Here is a 17,573-nt window from a genome sequence, read left to right as displayed (position 1 = left end):
ATGCCAAGCTGTGATGAATCCAGATAGGATGCACTTGTGAAAACTGCTGAAGATTATTGGGGAAATGCTAAACTTCCTTGGCCATATTGTGGGTTGATAGACCAGGACAAGTTGTTGGTGTTATTTACACCTAGGAACTTGGAGTTCTTAGCCATCTCCATCTCAGCACCATCGATGCAGAACCCACTTCCTGAAGTGAATGATATTGAAGGAAAGATGATTAATATATCTCCTCCACGCAGTGTTGCTCGACCCTGCCGATCACCAGAGACAATCCTGCACGTCACTTTAGCGCCCGTCTGGAAGGTGCAATGAAACTGAAGCTCAAAAAGGGTGTGGCAAATAAGGGAAATTCAGTTGGGAGAGTTGGTTCCCCTTATTTTTGACAAGATTGTGTTGGCATGGGCACTCCGTTTGAATTGGTATTATAGCAAGTCATAGTTAAGCCTAAAATATAAACAGAAACTGTTGGAAGTGTTCAGTAGGTCATGAGTGCTTCCAGCATATTATTTCAGATGTTTGGTATTTCCAGTATTTTTGCTTTTGAGTGTTACTTATTTCTATATTTTTGTTTTAATTTCCAATCAAGGCGGGATGTTAAGAAAGGTGAGAAGAACACAATTGTGACCTCCTACAACAGGAACTTCACTGGGCGCAATGATGCCAACCCTGCTACCCATGCCTTTGTCACATCACCTGAGGTAAAGTCCATAGAACACAACTTGGTGTTTCATTTAATGCTCAAACAAGCCCAGAGTCAGGCTTAATATCACTGGCATATGTCGCAAAATTTGCTGTTAGGCGGCAACAGTACATTGCAATATGTAATAAAAACTGTAAGTTACAGTAAGAAGTGCCACATTCCTTGCACATCCTGCAAACATAGGGCGAGAGAGAGTGCAGTTATTCCTGTCAGTCGAAGACTATAGGTATCAGGATGTATGTACAGTATAGTCTTAGGCACGTGTATATATAGCTAGAGTGCCTGAGACTTTCTTACAGTACTGGATGTTATGTCTTTCCAGTTACCAAATAACACTTAATGTGAATGAGCTAATAATAAGTACTCTTATTTGTGTTTCCCAACCACCTTCCTACTTTAACCAATATACAGTACTGTTGGGTGGCAGGATGGAGAAATGTCCCTACCAAAGGAGGTGTACACTCCTTCCCCCCACTAGCCTGCAGGTCACCCTTGGGCAAGGTGTAGCTCCTGCTTAGCCCCCCCACGCCCCTGATCAGGGTCACGTGAAGCCATGGGAGCAGGGGGTGGATGGTTGTATGTGCGGCTGGTTCACATCACAAGACCTGGTTATGCGACCGCTGACGCCAGGCATCTCTGAAGAGGATTGACAATGTGGCTGGTGTCACCCATTTGTGAAGACGCTGCCCAGAAGAAGGAAATGGCAAACCACTTCAGTGGAAAAATTAGCCAAGAACAATCATGGTCGTGGAAAGTCTGTGATCACCCATGTCGTACAACACAGCACATGATGATGATGGAAAAGTCTTTGGCACCCTAGCTTATATATGTATTGGGATGTAGCAGCTTTGTATTGACTATGCCACATAACATAAAATCAAATAATATAGGAGCAGAATCAAGCCATTTGGCCCTTTGAGTTTGCTGTACCATTTCATCATGGCTGATTCATTTTCCCTCTCAGCCCCGATCTCCTGCCTTCTCCCCGTATCCTTTCAGGCACTGACCAGTCGAGAGTCTATCAACCTCTGCCTTAAAGACTTGGCCTCCACAGCCACCTGTGGCAATGAATCCCACAGATTCATCACTCTCTGGCTGAGGAAATTCCTCCTCATCTCCGTTCTAAGTGATGCCCCTCTATTCTGAGGCTGCGCCATAGGAAGCACCCTGTCCTCATCCACCCTACTGTGGCCTCTTCAATGTTCGAAAGGTCTCAATTAGATCAGCCCTCATTCTTCTGAGTTCCAGTAAATACAGACCCAGAGCCATCAAGCGCTCGTACCCAGAAGTGAGCTCAGGAATGGGGAAAGAGTGCAGTGACACTGCCTCCTACCCAAACTCAGAGCACCGGTACTGAGCTGAATGCACAGAACCTGTGTTGTCCAGGGTGAAAAACAGCGGGTGCCTGACATCTCATTGAATGTAACTTGGCGCAATCATCCAGTCACATTCACTTAAATTAAAACAAGGAATAGGTCATGCCTGGTATTGATTGGTGAATAATATACCTCTCCTCCTCCATCCATCAAATCAGAGAAAGCTGCTCACCTTCTGTCTCGGTGAGACCTTTACAAGCAGAAGCTCACTTCTTGCGTTCTGAAACAGATCCAGAAGAACCCCCCCCACCGGCCCCCGTAAAGCTAACACAAATTATCTGGTTGAAATGATGGAAGCTGATTTTGTAATTCTCAAAAATACACAATCCAAAAAGTTTCTCAAGTTGAAGTGAAACAAACGCTTCATGTCCCAGGCACATTACAAACAGTTATGCCTTCCTTGGCTGCTTCTATGGAGGGGAATAAATGGTCCTTATTCCGGCCGAGGCTCTTCATCGGGTTTGTCACGGTTCCTCCAGCAACTTGTGAGAGTTGCCGCAGTCAATACTGTTTTAGCTTGTGAACCGTTAAGAACTGGGTCTAGTTAACTGGACAATAGCTACTTTATTAGTTGTCTCATAACTTGGTCACAGAATTAATAAGATGTGGTTAACAGTTTCAAGGTTAACAGTGAAAAGAACTGGTGAGGTGGGAATGTAAGTTTAGGGTTTAAAGGCAGAACATGTCGTGTACTTAAACAAAACACATCTGAATCTCTGGCTGGTGAGTTGCTGGGCCCTGCATTGTAATACACTAAATTTGTAACAGATGCATAAGCTAGCTTCTGTGCCCTGAAATGGGGTGATGGCGAGGGGGAAGTAGGCAAGGGTATGCTGTGCCCATGGACACGAAGGTGGCATGAACAGGATTTTCTTGGATTGTTATCTGCAGCCGTGTAAAAAAAAAAATCTCTAAAGTTTTACCTAATTTTTTACATTACTGCAAAAAATTGTAGTCTCAAGTACTAGTAATGTGTTGATAAAGGACAATGTAACTGGATTGATTACCAGAACGATTATTAAATCTCACAGTACAAATTACAAGAGGAATGCAGCAGGTCAGGATGCATCTATGGAGGAGAATAGATAGTTAACTTTTCAGGCTGAAAGCCTTCAGCCGAAAAATTCAACTCTATTGCTGCTCGTAGATGCTACTGACCTGCTGAGTTCCTCCAGCACTTTGTGCGTGTGTTACTCTGGATTTCCAGCTTTGGGAGAATCTATTGTGTTTCATTAAATCTCACTTCTTTTCCTCCACGTAGATGCCGAGCAGCGTGTTTCATGCTTACTGCCACGCTACTCTTGTCCGGCTGATTAGGACTGATTCTCTGAGTGGCATCAGAACTGGTGAAATGCTGAGGGGGGTGCAGAAGCTGAAGCCTAGTGATTGTGCTTTTCTCTTCTCAGATCGTTACAGCCCTATCCATTGCTGGCACCTTGAAATTTGACCCAGAGCGTGACTCCCTGGTTGGAGCTGACGGGAAGGAGTTTAAATTGAAGGCACCGAACGCCGATGAGCTGCCCACCAAGGTACATAACACTATTTCTGGACAGTCTAGGAAGCTACAGGGTGAATTTGTTTATAATTTAGTTCCTCCCAGCTTCAGCAGATTGTTTGGCCTGTGGGAAGGTCACAAGAAGTTTATAAACCCATCTCAATTTTTTTATAACTAAATTGCTGCAGTAGCATTGGTGCAAGACCTGGCCTTTGGCTTCACCTCAGTTAGAGTCTTTTGATGTCTTTAGTGCCCAAAACTCAACTGCTCCCAGCCTTGAATGCATTCAACAACTGAGTGTCCATGGCCTTAAGGGGCTGAGGTGTCTAAAAATTCACAAGCCTCTATGATAAATTGGTTTATCGTTGATAAACCAACACCCTGAAAACTGCCACTGACATTTAGGGCAGCAGTGAATGTCCTCCATCTCTGGCTGGATTCAGGGCTTCCTATATCGTGTCAGTAGCTTCCTCGTGGTTATCACTACCGTCAGTCCCGCTAGTCCCAGGAAGAGACTCGTACTCAGATGCAGAAGGACTCCTCATTGCTGTTTCCGTAACAGTTTTGTTTTAACCAGTCAGGGGTGTCAGGCCTGAGCTGAACCCCCGAACCTGGAGGACCCGTGGACCACTCTTAGTCTGGCCTCTGCCCTTTGTCCTGTTTGGCATGGGTGACCCTACCAAGAGCCAAAGCATAAAGCCCTGACCCCAGAACATAGCTGTCTGGGTCATTGAGGTGTGCAAATCTCCAGAAACCCACAACAAGGTTGTGGTCCTCTTGCAGGTCTGATCCAACACAATAATGAAATCGAAGCATATATTCGATCCTTTAATAAATAACTGGCAAAACAAACCATCTTGAGGCGATGAAACTGAAACTAGTGATATAACCAAACAAACATTCTTAGCGTATGAAACATACTGAAGTTTTCTTCAATGTAGTTAAACATAATTAAATTATTTTAAGCAAAGTTAAGTGATATTAAGCATAATTGTCTGTAACTCTAACTGACTCCAACTAAACTAACTGAACTAACCAAGCTAAAGGTAAGGCATGAATATGTAACTAAACTCCTTGTTTTTACCACCCATGTAACTAACTATCGTAACAAAGGTGCAACACAGAAAACAGTGAAGATAGAAAACAGATACATGGCTCCTACAGTAAACACAAAGCGCACTGCAGATGCTGTGGTCAAATCAACACGTACATACAAGCTGGAGGAACTCAGCAGGTCCTACAGTGTCTGTCAAGTTGCTCAGCTGAATGCTGCTCATCTGTCGTTACTGTGGAGAATGGTTTGGAAGCTACAGAGTTCAGGGAAGAAAGCAGTGAGGTTCTGAAACACATCAGCATTGTATAAAGGAGATGTTTCAGGTCTTTGGTAGCTCTTCCCATAGATGAACCACCCTTTGCATTAAAAAGTTGCCCCTTAAGTTCCTATTAAATTTTTAACCCGTCACCTTAAACCTATGTCCTCTAATTCTTGATTCTCTAACTATGGGGGAGAAACACTGAACGTATTTGCCCTATCCATGTAAGAGCATCTCTCAATCTCCGATGTTCCAAGGGATAAGGTCTGAGCATGTCCAAGCACTCTCAGTAACTCAGTCCCTCAACATCCTCGTAAATCTTTTCAACATTCTTTCCAGTTTAATAACATTTTCCTATAGCTGGGTGGGTGATCAAAACTGAATATAATACGACAAGTGTGACCTCAGCAATATTTTGCACAACAACACCTTGATCTTCCAACTTTTATACTCAGTGTTCTGACTGAAGACCAGTTGGCCAGACACTTCCTTCTCAGCCCCATCTACCTGGTGGTCCACTTTCAGGGTCTGTTCGACAACACTCTCCAGCTCACTGTGAAAGCCCTATTTTGACCTCACTTTCCAAAGTGCAACACCACACACTTAGCTAAATTAAGCTCCACTTGCCATTCCTCAGCCACTTACTTGGCAGAAAGCCAAACTTATCTAACCTCCTTTCTGCTTGTGGGCTTCCAGTTCTAGCTACCGTTTCTGATACTGGGAGTTTCCAACTGGGAGAAGTGGACAAAAAATAATGAATGGAATTTAATTCCAAGTGAGTAAGATCATAAAGACCATAGGAGCAGAATTAGGCCTCTTGGCCCATCGAGACTGCTCCATCATTTCATCATGTCTGATCCATTTCCCTCTCAGCCCCAATCTCCTGCCTTATCCCCGTAATGCTTCATGCCCTGACTAATCAAGAATCTATCAACCTGTGCCTTAAACATACCCAATGACTTGGCTTCCACATCTGCCTGTGGCAATGAATTCCACAAATTCAACTCTTTCTGGCTAAAGAAATTCCTCCTCATCTCTGTTCTAAATTGGCTTCCTTCTATCCTGAGGCTGTGCCCTCTGGTCTAGACTCCCACTGTAGGAAACATCCTCTCCACATCCATTCTGTCAAGGCCTTTCAACATTCAATAGGTTCCAATGAGATTCCCCTTCATTCTTTTGAATTCCAGTAAGTACGGGCCCAGAGCCATCAAACGCTCCTCATATGATAAGCCTTTCAATTCTCAGGATCATTTTCGTGAACCTCCTTTGAACCCTCTCCAATGTCAGCTCATCCTTTCTCAGATAAGGGGTCCAAAACTCTTCAAGTGAGACCTCGCCAGTGCCTTAAAATGCCTCAAGATGGCACCCTTGCTTTTATATTCTAGTCCTCTTGAAATGAATGCCAACATTGCATTTGCCTTCCTCACCACCAACTCAATCTGCAATTAACCTTTAGGGAATCCTGCAAGAGGACTCCCAAGTCCCTTCTCCCACAACGGCGGCGATAGTATTGTAGAACAGAGAGACTCGGAGTTAAGAGTACTTAATTAGGAAAGAGTAGGAAATTTCCTCTGATCAGCTACTCACTTCCGTCTGCTGTCCACAGGCTCTTGATGAATGGGCACAGCATGGCCCTCCGCAATAGAGGGAAGCAGCACGTACCACATACTCTTTGACCATAGGTGTACGGCTGACTGACTGGAGTGGAGACCAGTGTCTCCCTGGTGCGTGCACGCCAAATTAGTCATAGAAGCATCAATGCCATCCATGGTTCCTTCTTAAACAAAGCATCTACAACGTGTTTGAGTGGTCGTTACACCTTGTTCAGTGGTGGCAGCTCCCTAGTATGGAAACAGGTTCTTCGGCCCATCAAGTCCTTGCCAGCCCCAACCATGCATTTACATTAATCCCATTATTTGATTCTCCCTACATTCTGATCAAATTCTGTTATGTTTTGTATCTTCCAATTAATTCAAAGGAAGACACAGGAGTCCAAAATGTGAGTCTAACTTCATGTTTTGCTTTAAGCGAAGTGCACAGGTATCACGTGGTAGCGTGATCATGTATGCAATTCATGTATTTACACAGTAATGAATTATTGAAATGTGGACAAGGATGCTTAATTAAGCAATATATTTACAAGATTACTCAAAATATTACTGAAATATTAAATAAACAACGACCACCACCCTCCCCTTCCTGCCTGCTACAAGTTCTACCCCTGATCTTCACATCAAGGGAATCTACAGTGGCCATCTTTGGGATGTGGGGAGAAGCTGGGCAGTGCGGAGCACTCTTGTTTGCAGGAAGAGCGCACAAGCTCCACGCAGAGCACCAGAAGTCAGGACTGAACTTGGTCTCTAACGTGCCTCTATTCCAGCCATTGGCCAGTGTCTTTAGGGAGAGTTATTAGTGGGTGTGGTGGGGAGAGAGGAGGATGTAGAATGTTGAGGGGTCGCTGTTAATACCTTATTTCTGTCCTGAAGGACTTTGATCCAGGCCAGGATACGTATCAGCACCCACCAAAAGACCTCAAGGGCATTGAAGTGAACGTCAGCCCGAAGAGCCAGCGGCTGCAGCTGTTGACACCATTTGATCAGTGGAACAAGAAAGACTTGGTGGACATGCGCATATTGATTAAGGTGAGTTACGGATTTGATGCAAGTCCTTATCTACTGTAGGAGACTGACCGGCTGTCCTATTCCAAGGGCCGATTATTGCTGAATTAATTGGTCTTGTCAAAAAGGCTTCTGCAGCACTTTATGTGAGCTTTCCAACACTGGTTGTCCCTCTCGCCGGGCGGGTCTTTACTTACACAGTAAGTATAGTTGAGATGTCATTCACCACATTCTTTGTGCTGTCAGTCCAATAAATTCTCCGACAAAGGATGAGATACCTGATAGAGGTGTACAAGATGATGAGAGGCATTGATCGTGTGGATAGTCAGAGGCTTTTTCCCAGGGCTGAAATGGTTGCCACAAGAGGACACGGGTTTAAGGTGCTGGGGAGTAGGTCCAGAGGAGATGTCAGGGGTAACTTTTTTACTCAGAGAGTGGTGAGTGTGTGAAATGGGCTGCTGGCAACGGTGGCAGAGGTGGATATGATAGGGTCTTTTAAGAGGCTATTAGATAGGTACATGGAGCTTAGAAAAATAGGGGGCTATGTGTAACCCTAGTAATTACTAAGGTAGGGACATGGTCGGCACAACATTGTGGGCCAAAGGGCCTGTATTGTGCTGTAGGTTTTCTGTGTTTCTAAAGTATCAATATCACTCATATTTCCTCCGTAAACAAAGCACCATGATGTATTTGAGAGCCTGCTACACGGAGAAGGACGCTAGGCTGTGGTCACTGCCCACCCCACCTCCACGAATACAACATAACTTCTGCATGGCTGCACCAAGCTTCCTTGTGTCAATTACATCCAACACCTCCTACCTCAGCAACAGAACACCTCTTTCACCACCATTGACTTTTCTCCTTTTTTTTTCTGCCATAAAGTCTTGTTTTGCACATCCTTTTTCTTTCCTTGCTGTGTTATATCATTTATAAACAGTTTTTTGAATCTACGTGCCTGAGATGCTGTTGCAAGCAAGTTTTTCATTGTTCTTGTACCTCATCATCATTCTGGTGCATATAGCAATAAACTCAACTCGATTTGACTTGACCTGACCCTATGATCTTAAATTATGCAGCACGTCTTTTATTGAAAGCCGTTCCATTGGTTCAGTGATGCAACCAGTTAGAATGGCTCTTCACAGTACATCTGTAGAAAGATGCAAGCATTTTATGCTATATTTATTCCAGTTTGCTGATCGTGTTTGATTTCTCCAGTCATTGAGTCTCTGGTCTGGGACCAGCTTAGCCTGGTGGAAGGGAAGTCACTGGACCTTCCACAGTTTGTTTCCCTAATGAAATTTTCGGACCAAATTGAATTCTTAAAGCACAGATCCATCAGTCGATGCTAATTGAGTTCAAGTTTCAGAAGGACATGCCATTAGAGCTGCAGGCTGTGAAGAGAACAAATAGCTTATTTATTGCATATGATCAATCAGTTTTAATTTTTCAATAAAAGCAGACAACATAAATTGCTTCTTCTGTACCTAAGAATGAAGGGGACATTTTTGACATCAAAGAAATGTACTTCGGCCCCAGAATTCTTCCCCTCAGTAGTGAAAATTGGATCCCTGACCTCTGATTAGAAACCTACTGCTCACTATCTGGCTTTTAACTACTGAATCTTGGATTTGTTGTACGATTTGTTTTCCCCCTAGTCATAACTCTTGTTTTCCATGTGCTTTAGGTGAAAGGGAAATGCACCACTGATCACATATCTGCTGCTGGGCCTTGGCTGAAGTTCCGTGGCCACCTCGATAATATTTCCAATAACCTGCTAATCGGAGCGATTAACATCGAGAATAACAAAGCAAATGAGGTTAAAAACCACCTCAACAACAAATACGGACCCGTGCCTGACACAGCACGTGCTTACAAGGTGGGAGAGTCTTTCTCATTGATGGTTTAGAGGGGCTGAATGGGTTTGGCTGCTTTCCTTGTGCAGGGCGGGCAACAATCAGATACTTTGCATTGAGCTAGGGTCCTAGAGAGCCAGGAGAAACGTGATTGGCACAGGCAGCCACATTAATTCCCTGTCAGCAATGCTCAACCTGGGCAAGAAGCTAACTACTGGAGGAACTCAGCAGGCCAGACAGCATCTGTGGCGGGGAAATGGACAGTCGATATCTTAGGTTGAGACCCTTCGTTTAACTCGGCATTTGTGGGGGAGAAGAAGAGGCGATGTTTCGGACTGAGTTCCTCACGCAGCTCGCCTCATGCTCCAGATTCCAATGTCTGCGATCCCTTGTGTCTTTGATGAACATGTGTGGCATCTAGCCGGGGAAAGGGCAGCATTCCATCCCAGCAAGTGGCGGATGGAGCAGCGAAGGGAATGGAATTTGGGATGCATTTAATTTTGGATCTCCAGGATTGATCTGGAATCTTCAGTATTATCTTCAGTGGGTATCAAAGTTGAACCAGCCAAGCTGGAACTTTGACTTTTGAAGTCCTTTTGCTAATGAATTTCAGAATTTTGTGTTTATATTTCACAGTATTTTGCCTTTTATAATCATAAAATTTTATAAAGGGGTGGAAAGGTAGCATAGCGGTTAGGACAAGCCACTTTACAGCGCCTGTGATTACCGAATGAGGTTCGATTCCTGCCGCTGTCTATAAGGATTTTGTCTGTTCTTCCTGTGACCATGTGGGTTTCCTCCAGGAGCTCCCCGTTTCCTCCCACATTCCAAATGTGTACGGTTAGGATGGGGTTAGTAAGTTGTGGGCATGATATATTGGCACCAGAAGTGGGGCGATACTTGTAGGCTGCCCCCAGCATAATACTCGAGTTATGTTGGTTGTTGATGCAAAATGAAGCATTTCACTATGTCTCGATGTTAATGTGACAAATAAAGCTGATCTTTATATTCCCAACACTGATCCAACAACCAGAAAACAAACGAGCATGCCACAAAAATCACGTTTCTGTTCTTTGGAATAGTTTTCTAACTATTTGGATGTTCCCAAGGGGGGTAAAGTGGGAGAGTTAATTAAATAAAGGTTGCGTAATGAATCATTAAGAAATGTGTTCACTCGGAGGTGACCAGCTTAGTTTATTCCCCAGGAAAAGAGCAAAGCATGAAGTTGTTCTTCCCTTTCCTCCAGGAACAAGGTATTAACTGGGTGGTGATTGGTGATGAGAATTACGGTGAGGGTTCCAGCCGTGAGCACGCAGCCCTCGAACCTCGGCACCTGGGAGGTCGCGCCATCATCGTCAAAAGCTTTGCTCGAATCCACGGTAGGTGTGGATCCATCAGAGGTGCAGCCTGACCGTTGCAAAATCCTTCTCCGTTTGGAAAGAGTTGGCAGAGAAGAAACCTAGGACCAGGATAGGCCTACACAGCCTGGAATTGCCCAAACCGAACAATACTGGAGGCCATTCTGCCTGTCGTATATGTTAGCTTTCTGTAGAAGAGCACCCATCTTGACCTTTCCCCTGTAGCTCTGCAAATTCCCCTCTGTCAAGTACTTGCCCAGCTCCTTTTAGAATTTTCCATTTGAATCAATCTCACATTACTACTGCTGGCAAGCTGTTCCACTTGCTGTGTTTATATATACACACATATATATGGGGAGAAAAGGTTTTCTTCATGTCATTTCTGATTAAATCACCAAGCAACTTAATTCTGTACTTCCTGGTTCTTGCCCATTCCACCAGTGGGAACAGTTTTTTCCTACCTGTTCTGTCTGTGTCCTTCAGGAGTTCAAATATTTTCACATCAGAAGTGTGTTGAATCCCTTCTTTCCAAGGAGGGCAACCCCATTTTCTGCAGCCCAATCCCTGTAACATCTCATCAGCACGGCAATCATTTGAGTGCATCTCTTTCACCCGTTCTAATGTCATAACATCTTTCCTAAAGTGTGTGGCAGCCGGGCCAGGATACAGTAGCTGGAGGAACTCAGCAGGTCAGGCAGCATCTGCAGAGGGAAATGGGCAGTCAGCGTTTCCAGTCGAGTTCTTCCAGCATTTATGTGTTGCTCCAGATCCTGGCATTTCCAGTCTCTGTGTCTCCAGGATGCAGTTCTCCAGTTGCAGCTGATCTCATTGGAACTTCCTCGCTCTCGTGCACCATGCCTTTTAGAAAGTGTCTTCAGCCACTGTTTCCCCAGCACTTTCGATGCACGTTTAGAGCAGTACAGCACAGAAATAAACCCTCTGGTCCACGCCAAACTGGTGTTCTACCTAATCCTATTGACCCACATCTGGACCATAGCCCTCAGTACACCTCCTTACACAACCTGTGTTGCAAACCCCACTTCCGCTGACAGCTCACTCCTCATTCACACACTCTCTGAGTGAAGAAATTCATGTCCATTGATCTCTTAGAATTAGGACCTAATTCATATTGTGTTCTCTTATTCTTCCTACCTAAATGTAACTCTTCACCTTAATACCAGCCTGACAGTGTCTCATGGGTGACTCCTGTCATCTCCTTGCTGTTTCAAGTCTTGTGTCTGGTGTCATCTGTAGATATGCAAATGCTGCACATGAAAGGGAATAAGAAATGCTAGGGAGATTATGGCTGGGGCTTCTGGAATTTTCATTTTTAGTTTTCTCACTATCTTGTGTTGCAGTCCACGTGGGTCAGGTTATTTATCCACTTTAGTGGCTGCCTTTCTTTCTCGTACTCCCTCGCTGCCAATTTTGACTGCATCAGTTCGTTGAGATTCCAGCCAGCTGTTGGTTCAGATTCTGTCAACCATTTGAATTATTTGGTTAATCAGGAGACCCAAACAAGCCTTGATGATGAAAGGATTTAGAGTCAATGAGAACAGGCCATTTGGCCCACCTCATCCATGCCTGCCACCATGCCCTTCTAAGCTAGTCCCATTTGCCCGCCTTTGGCTCATGTCCCTCAGAAATAGAGGAGTATGGGTCAAACGTGGGCAAATGGGATTTGTTAGGCAAGGTGAAGAAAAGCTATTTCTTTTAACGTGGAGTCCAGATTGGAAGGGCTTAGAAATGTTACATGGAGTTAGCGTGTAGGGTGGCACAGTGGCTCAGCTGGTAGAGCTGCTACCCCACGGCTCCAGAAACCCAGGTTTGATCCTAAGACATAACGAGCAGAATTAGGCCATTCAGCCCATCGAGTCTGCTCCCTCATTCCATCATGGCTGATTTATTATCCTTCTCAACCCCATTCTCCTACACTCTTCCCCCATGACCTTCGATGCCCTGACTCACCAAGAACCTACCAACCTCTGCTTTCAAAGTTCAAAGTAAATTTATTATCAAAGTACGTACATGTCACTAGATACACCCCTGAGATTCCTTTTCCTGTGGGCATACTTAGCAAATCTATAGAACAGTAACTAAACAGGATCAATGTACAACAAACTGTGCAAATGCAAATGTAAATAAATGGCAATAAATAACGGAGCATGAAATAACAAGAGAAAGAGTTCTTAAAGTGAGACCATGGGTTGATCCTGACTTTGGTACTGTCTGCATGTGTCTACATGGATTCCTCCCATATCCCAGATGTGCAAACCCCATTTCCAGAAAAGTTGGGATATTTTCCAAAACGCAATAAAATCAAAAATCTGTGACAAGTTAATTCACGTGAACCTTTATTTAACTGACAAAAGTACTAAGAAAAGATTTTCAATAGTTTTACTGACCAACTTAATTGTATTTTGAAAATATACACAAATTTAGAATTTGATGGCTGCAACACACTCAACAAAAGTTGGGACAGAGTTAAAATAAGATTGAAAAGTGCACAGAATATTCAAGTAACACCGGTTTGTAAGACTCCACATTAAGCAGGCTTATTGGTAGCAGGTGAGGTATCATGACTGGGTGTAAAAGTAGCATCCATCAAAGGCTCAGTCTCTGCGAGCAAGGATGGGTCATGGCTCACCCCTTTGTATCAAAATTCGTGAGAGAATTGTTAGTCAGTTCAAAAGGAACATTTCCCAATGAAAGATTGCAGAGAATTTAGTTCTTTCAACATCTACAGTACATAATATTGCGAAAAGATTCAGAGAATTCAGAGACGCCTCAGTGTGTAAAGGGCAAGGTCAGAAACCACTGTTGAATGTGCGTGATCTTCGAGCTCTCAGGCGGCACTGCCTAAGAAACCGTCATGCTACTGTGACAATTATAGCCACCTGGGCTCAGGAGTACTTCAGAAAACCATCGTCACTTAACACAGTCCATCGCTGCATCCAGAAATGCAATTTGAAACTGTATTACGCAAGGAGGAAGTCATACATCAACTCTATGCAGAAACGCCGGCGAGTTCTCTGGGGCCAAGCTCATCTCAGATGGACTGAAAGACTGTGGAACCGTGCGCTGTGGTCAGATGAGTCCACATTTCAGCTAGTTTTCGGAAAAAACAGGCGTCGAGTTCTCCGTGCCAAAGATGAAAATGACCGTCCTGATTATTATCAGCAAAAGGTGCAAAAGCCAGCATCTGTGATGGTATGGGGGTGCATCAGTGCCCACGGCATGGGTGAGTTGCATGTATGTGAAGGTACCGTTGACTCTGAGGTGTATATTAGGATCTTGGAGAGACATATGTTGCCATGAAGGTGACATCTCTTCCCGGGACGTCCATGCCTATTTCAGCAGGACAATGCCAGACCACAGTCTGCACGGGCTACAACAGTGTGGCTTTGTAGACACAGAGTGCGTGTGCTTGACTGGCCTGCTGACAGTCCAGATCTATCTCCTATTGAAAATGTATGGCGCATCATGAAGAGGAGAATCAGACAACGGAGACCGTGGACTGTTGAGCAGCTGAAGTCTTATATCAAGCAAGAATGGGCAAAATTTCCAATTGCAAATCTACTACAATTAGTATCCTCAGTTCCAAAACGATTAAAAAGTGTTATTAAAAGGAAAGGTGATGTAACACAATGGTAAACATGCTCCTGTCCCAACTTTTGTTGAGTGTGTTGCGGCCATCAAATTCTAAATTTGTGTATATTTACAAAATACAATTAAGTTGGTCAGTAAAACTATTGAAAATCTTTTCTTTGTACTTTTGTCAGTTAAATAAAGGTTCACGTGAATTAACTTATCACAGATTTTTGTCTTTATTGCATTTTGGAAAATATCCCAACTTTTCTGGAAATGGGGTTTGTATTTGGCCACTGTAAGTTGCCCATGGTGGTAATTTACATGTGAGCAGAAGACTCTGTGGGGAGTTGATGGGAATGTGGGGGAAATGAAAAGGGTTTTTTGTGGGATTAGTGTTTACTGGCTTATTGCTGTCATAAACACCAAGTATATTGAACAGCTTGCCTTGTATACTATTCATCAGATCAGATCATTGAGGTAGAACGAGGTAAAACATTAGCAATGCAGATTAAAGTGTAAAAACTACAGAGAAAGGGCAGTACGGGTAAACAAAGTGAAGGGTCATGGTGAGGTCGAGAGTCCATCTTATTGTACTGGGGAACCATTCTATAGTCTTACGCAATGGGGTAGAAGCTGTTCTTGAGCCTGGTGATACATGTAGCTTCTGCCCAATGGAAGTGTGGAGAAGTGAGAATGTGATTATGCTGGCTGCTTTGCTGAGTTAGTGAATGGAGTCCACGAGGGAAGGCTGATTCCTGTGATCATGTGTAGAGCAGACACAGCCCTACACAAAACAAAAGCCACTCTCCCCTGTCTACACTTCTCGCTGCCTCGGTAAATCAGCCAATCAAATCAAGGACCCCTCTCAAAGACCCACTGCACTGAAAAGGAAAAAGTAAATGATAAAGTGTAAAATAATGAGGTAGACCATGAGGTCAAGAATCCATCTTGTCATACAAGAGGTCCGTTTGAGTCTGTAACACCGGGATAGAATCTGTCTTTGAGTCTGATGGTACATGCGTTTATGCTTTTGTCATTTCTGCCCAAGGGGAGAAGAGACAATATCAAAGGTGTAGATCGGCGTTTGCCGTCAGCATGGAGATAATGGGCTGAAGGGTCATTTTCAGTGTAGCATGAGATTAAGCCTACCGCAAGATATGTAAGTGAAGGGGACAGTGGTGCTGATTGAGATGGGCTGAAACTTGCTCCTCTTTTACTGAGCTGTCGCACCAAAGATAATTTCATTCTTCGTAGAGGAAAAAATAATCAAAGTTCAAAGTAAAATTGTTATCAAAGTACATATTTATCACCATATATACCTAGAGATTCATCTCCTTGTGGGCATACTCAATAAGTCCATAATAGAATAATAACTATAACAGAATCAATGAAAGACCACACCAACTTGGGCACTCAACCAGAGTGCATAAGACAACAAACTTTAATACAAAAACAAAGTAATAATAGATTTTCTTCTTTGCAGAAACCAATCTGAAGAAACAAGGTCTGCTGCCCCTGACCTTCTCCAATCCCAGCGATTATGACAAGGTGCAACCAGATGATAAAGTCTCTATCATTGGGCTGAATGAATTTGCACCTGGAAAGGTATTCATGCTTGCTGTTGACTCTGTGCTGTTCTTCATAAAATCCCATTTCCAATTCTTCAGCTTCTGCTGTCCCCACTCAAATTAAAGTACCGTGCCAGTAACGTTTTCCCAACTTGTGATTTTCACAAGCCTTAATATAATTGTCCTGCAAGATCAGGTGTGAGGAGTCAAGTCAAGCTTATTGTCATTTAACTACATACGTGTGTGTGTGTGTGTATATATATAATGTATATGTAAATGAGATGTTTCTTCGAACCAGGGTATAAACATAGAAACATTGAAAACCTCCAGCACAATACAGGCCCTTTGGCCCACAAAGCTGTGTTGAACATGTCCTTATCTTAGAAGTTACCTAGGGTTACCCACAGGCCTCTATTTTTCATAGCTCCATGTACCTATCCAAGAGTCTCTTAAAAGAACCTATTGTATCCGCCTCTGTCACTGGCACTCCATTCCACGCACTCACAACTTTCTGCATAAAAAAACTTACCCTTGACATCTCCTCTGTGCCTTCTTCCAAGCACCTTAAAACTGTGCCCTCTCGTGTTAGCCATTTCAGCCCTGGGGAAAAAGCCTCTGACTATCCACATGATTAATGCCTCTCATCATCTTATACACCTCTATCAGGTCACCTCTCATCCTCCATCGCTCCAAGGAGAAAAGGCCGAGTTCACCCAACCTATTCTCATAAGGCATGCTCCCCAATCCAGGCAACATCCTTGTAAATGTCCTCTGCATCCTTTCTGTAGATTCCAAATCGTTCCTGTAGTGAGGCGACCAGAACTGAGCACAGTACTCCAAGTGGGGTCTGACCAGGGTCCTATGTAGCTGCAACATTACCTCTCGGCTCCTAAACTCAATCCCACGATTGATGAAGGCCTTCTTAAACCACAGAGTCAAGCTGCACAGCAGCTTTGAGTGGCCTATGGACTCGAACTCCAAGATCCCTCTGACCCTCCACACTGCCAAGAGTCTCACCATTATAGTCTCACCATTGCGAAAGGCTAACTTTGAGGGGATGCGAAGGGATTTAGAGAGAGTGGATTGGGTCAAGTTGTTTTATGGGAAGGATGTAATAGAGAAATGGAGGTCATTTAAGGGTGAAATTATGAGGGTACAGAATCTTTATGTTCCTGTTAGGGTGAAAGGAAAGGTTAAAGGTTTGAGAGCACCATGGTTTTCAAGGGATATTAGAAATTTGGTTCAGAAAAAGAGGGATGTCTACAATAGATATAGGCAGCATGGAGTAAAGGAATTGCTCAAGGAATATAAAGAATGTAAAAGGAATCTTAAGAAAGAGATTAGAAAAGCTAAAAGAAGATACGAGGTTGGTTTGGCAAATAAGGTGAAAGTAAATCCGAAAGGTTTCTACAGTTATATTAAAGGCAAGAGGATAGTGAGGGATAAAATTGGCCCCTTAGAGAATCAAAGTGGTCAGCTATGTGTGGAACCGAAGGAGATGGAAGAGATTTTGAATGATTTCTTCTCTTCGGTATTCACTAAGGAGAAGGATATTGAATTGTCTAAGGTGTGGGAAACAAGTAAGGAAGTTATGGAACCTATGACAATTAAAGAGGTGGAGGTACTGGCGCTTTTAAGAAATTTAAAAGTGGATAAATCTCCGGGTCCTGACAGGATATTCCCCAGGACCTTGAGGGA

General features: G+C 43.7%; 1 protein-coding gene across 1 annotated transcript in view; it reads left to right on the top strand.

Moving 5' to 3' along the window:
* aco2 (aconitase 2, mitochondrial) overlaps nt 1-17,573 on the top strand; it is a 70,759-nt gene that overhangs the window by 48,640 nt on the left and 4,546 nt on the right. The window contains exons 12-17 of the mRNA XM_059953719.1: nt 590-701; nt 3,486-3,608; nt 7,374-7,529; nt 9,190-9,381; nt 10,605-10,737; nt 15,791-15,912. Coding sequence (XP_059809702.1) covers nt 590-701; nt 3,486-3,608; nt 7,374-7,529; nt 9,190-9,381; nt 10,605-10,737; nt 15,791-15,912 — 838 coding nt within the window. The remainder of the gene's footprint in view (nt 1-589; nt 702-3,485; nt 3,609-7,373; nt 7,530-9,189; nt 9,382-10,604; nt 10,738-15,790; nt 15,913-17,573) is intronic.

The sequence above is a fragment of the Hypanus sabinus genome, chromosome 29 (assembly GCF_030144855.1).
Source record: "Hypanus sabinus isolate sHypSab1 chromosome 29, sHypSab1.hap1, whole genome shotgun sequence".
NCBI classification, from domain to species: domain Eukaryota; kingdom Metazoa; phylum Chordata; class Chondrichthyes; order Myliobatiformes; family Dasyatidae; genus Hypanus; species Hypanus sabinus.
This window is presented reverse-complemented; position numbering and strand designations above follow the sequence as displayed.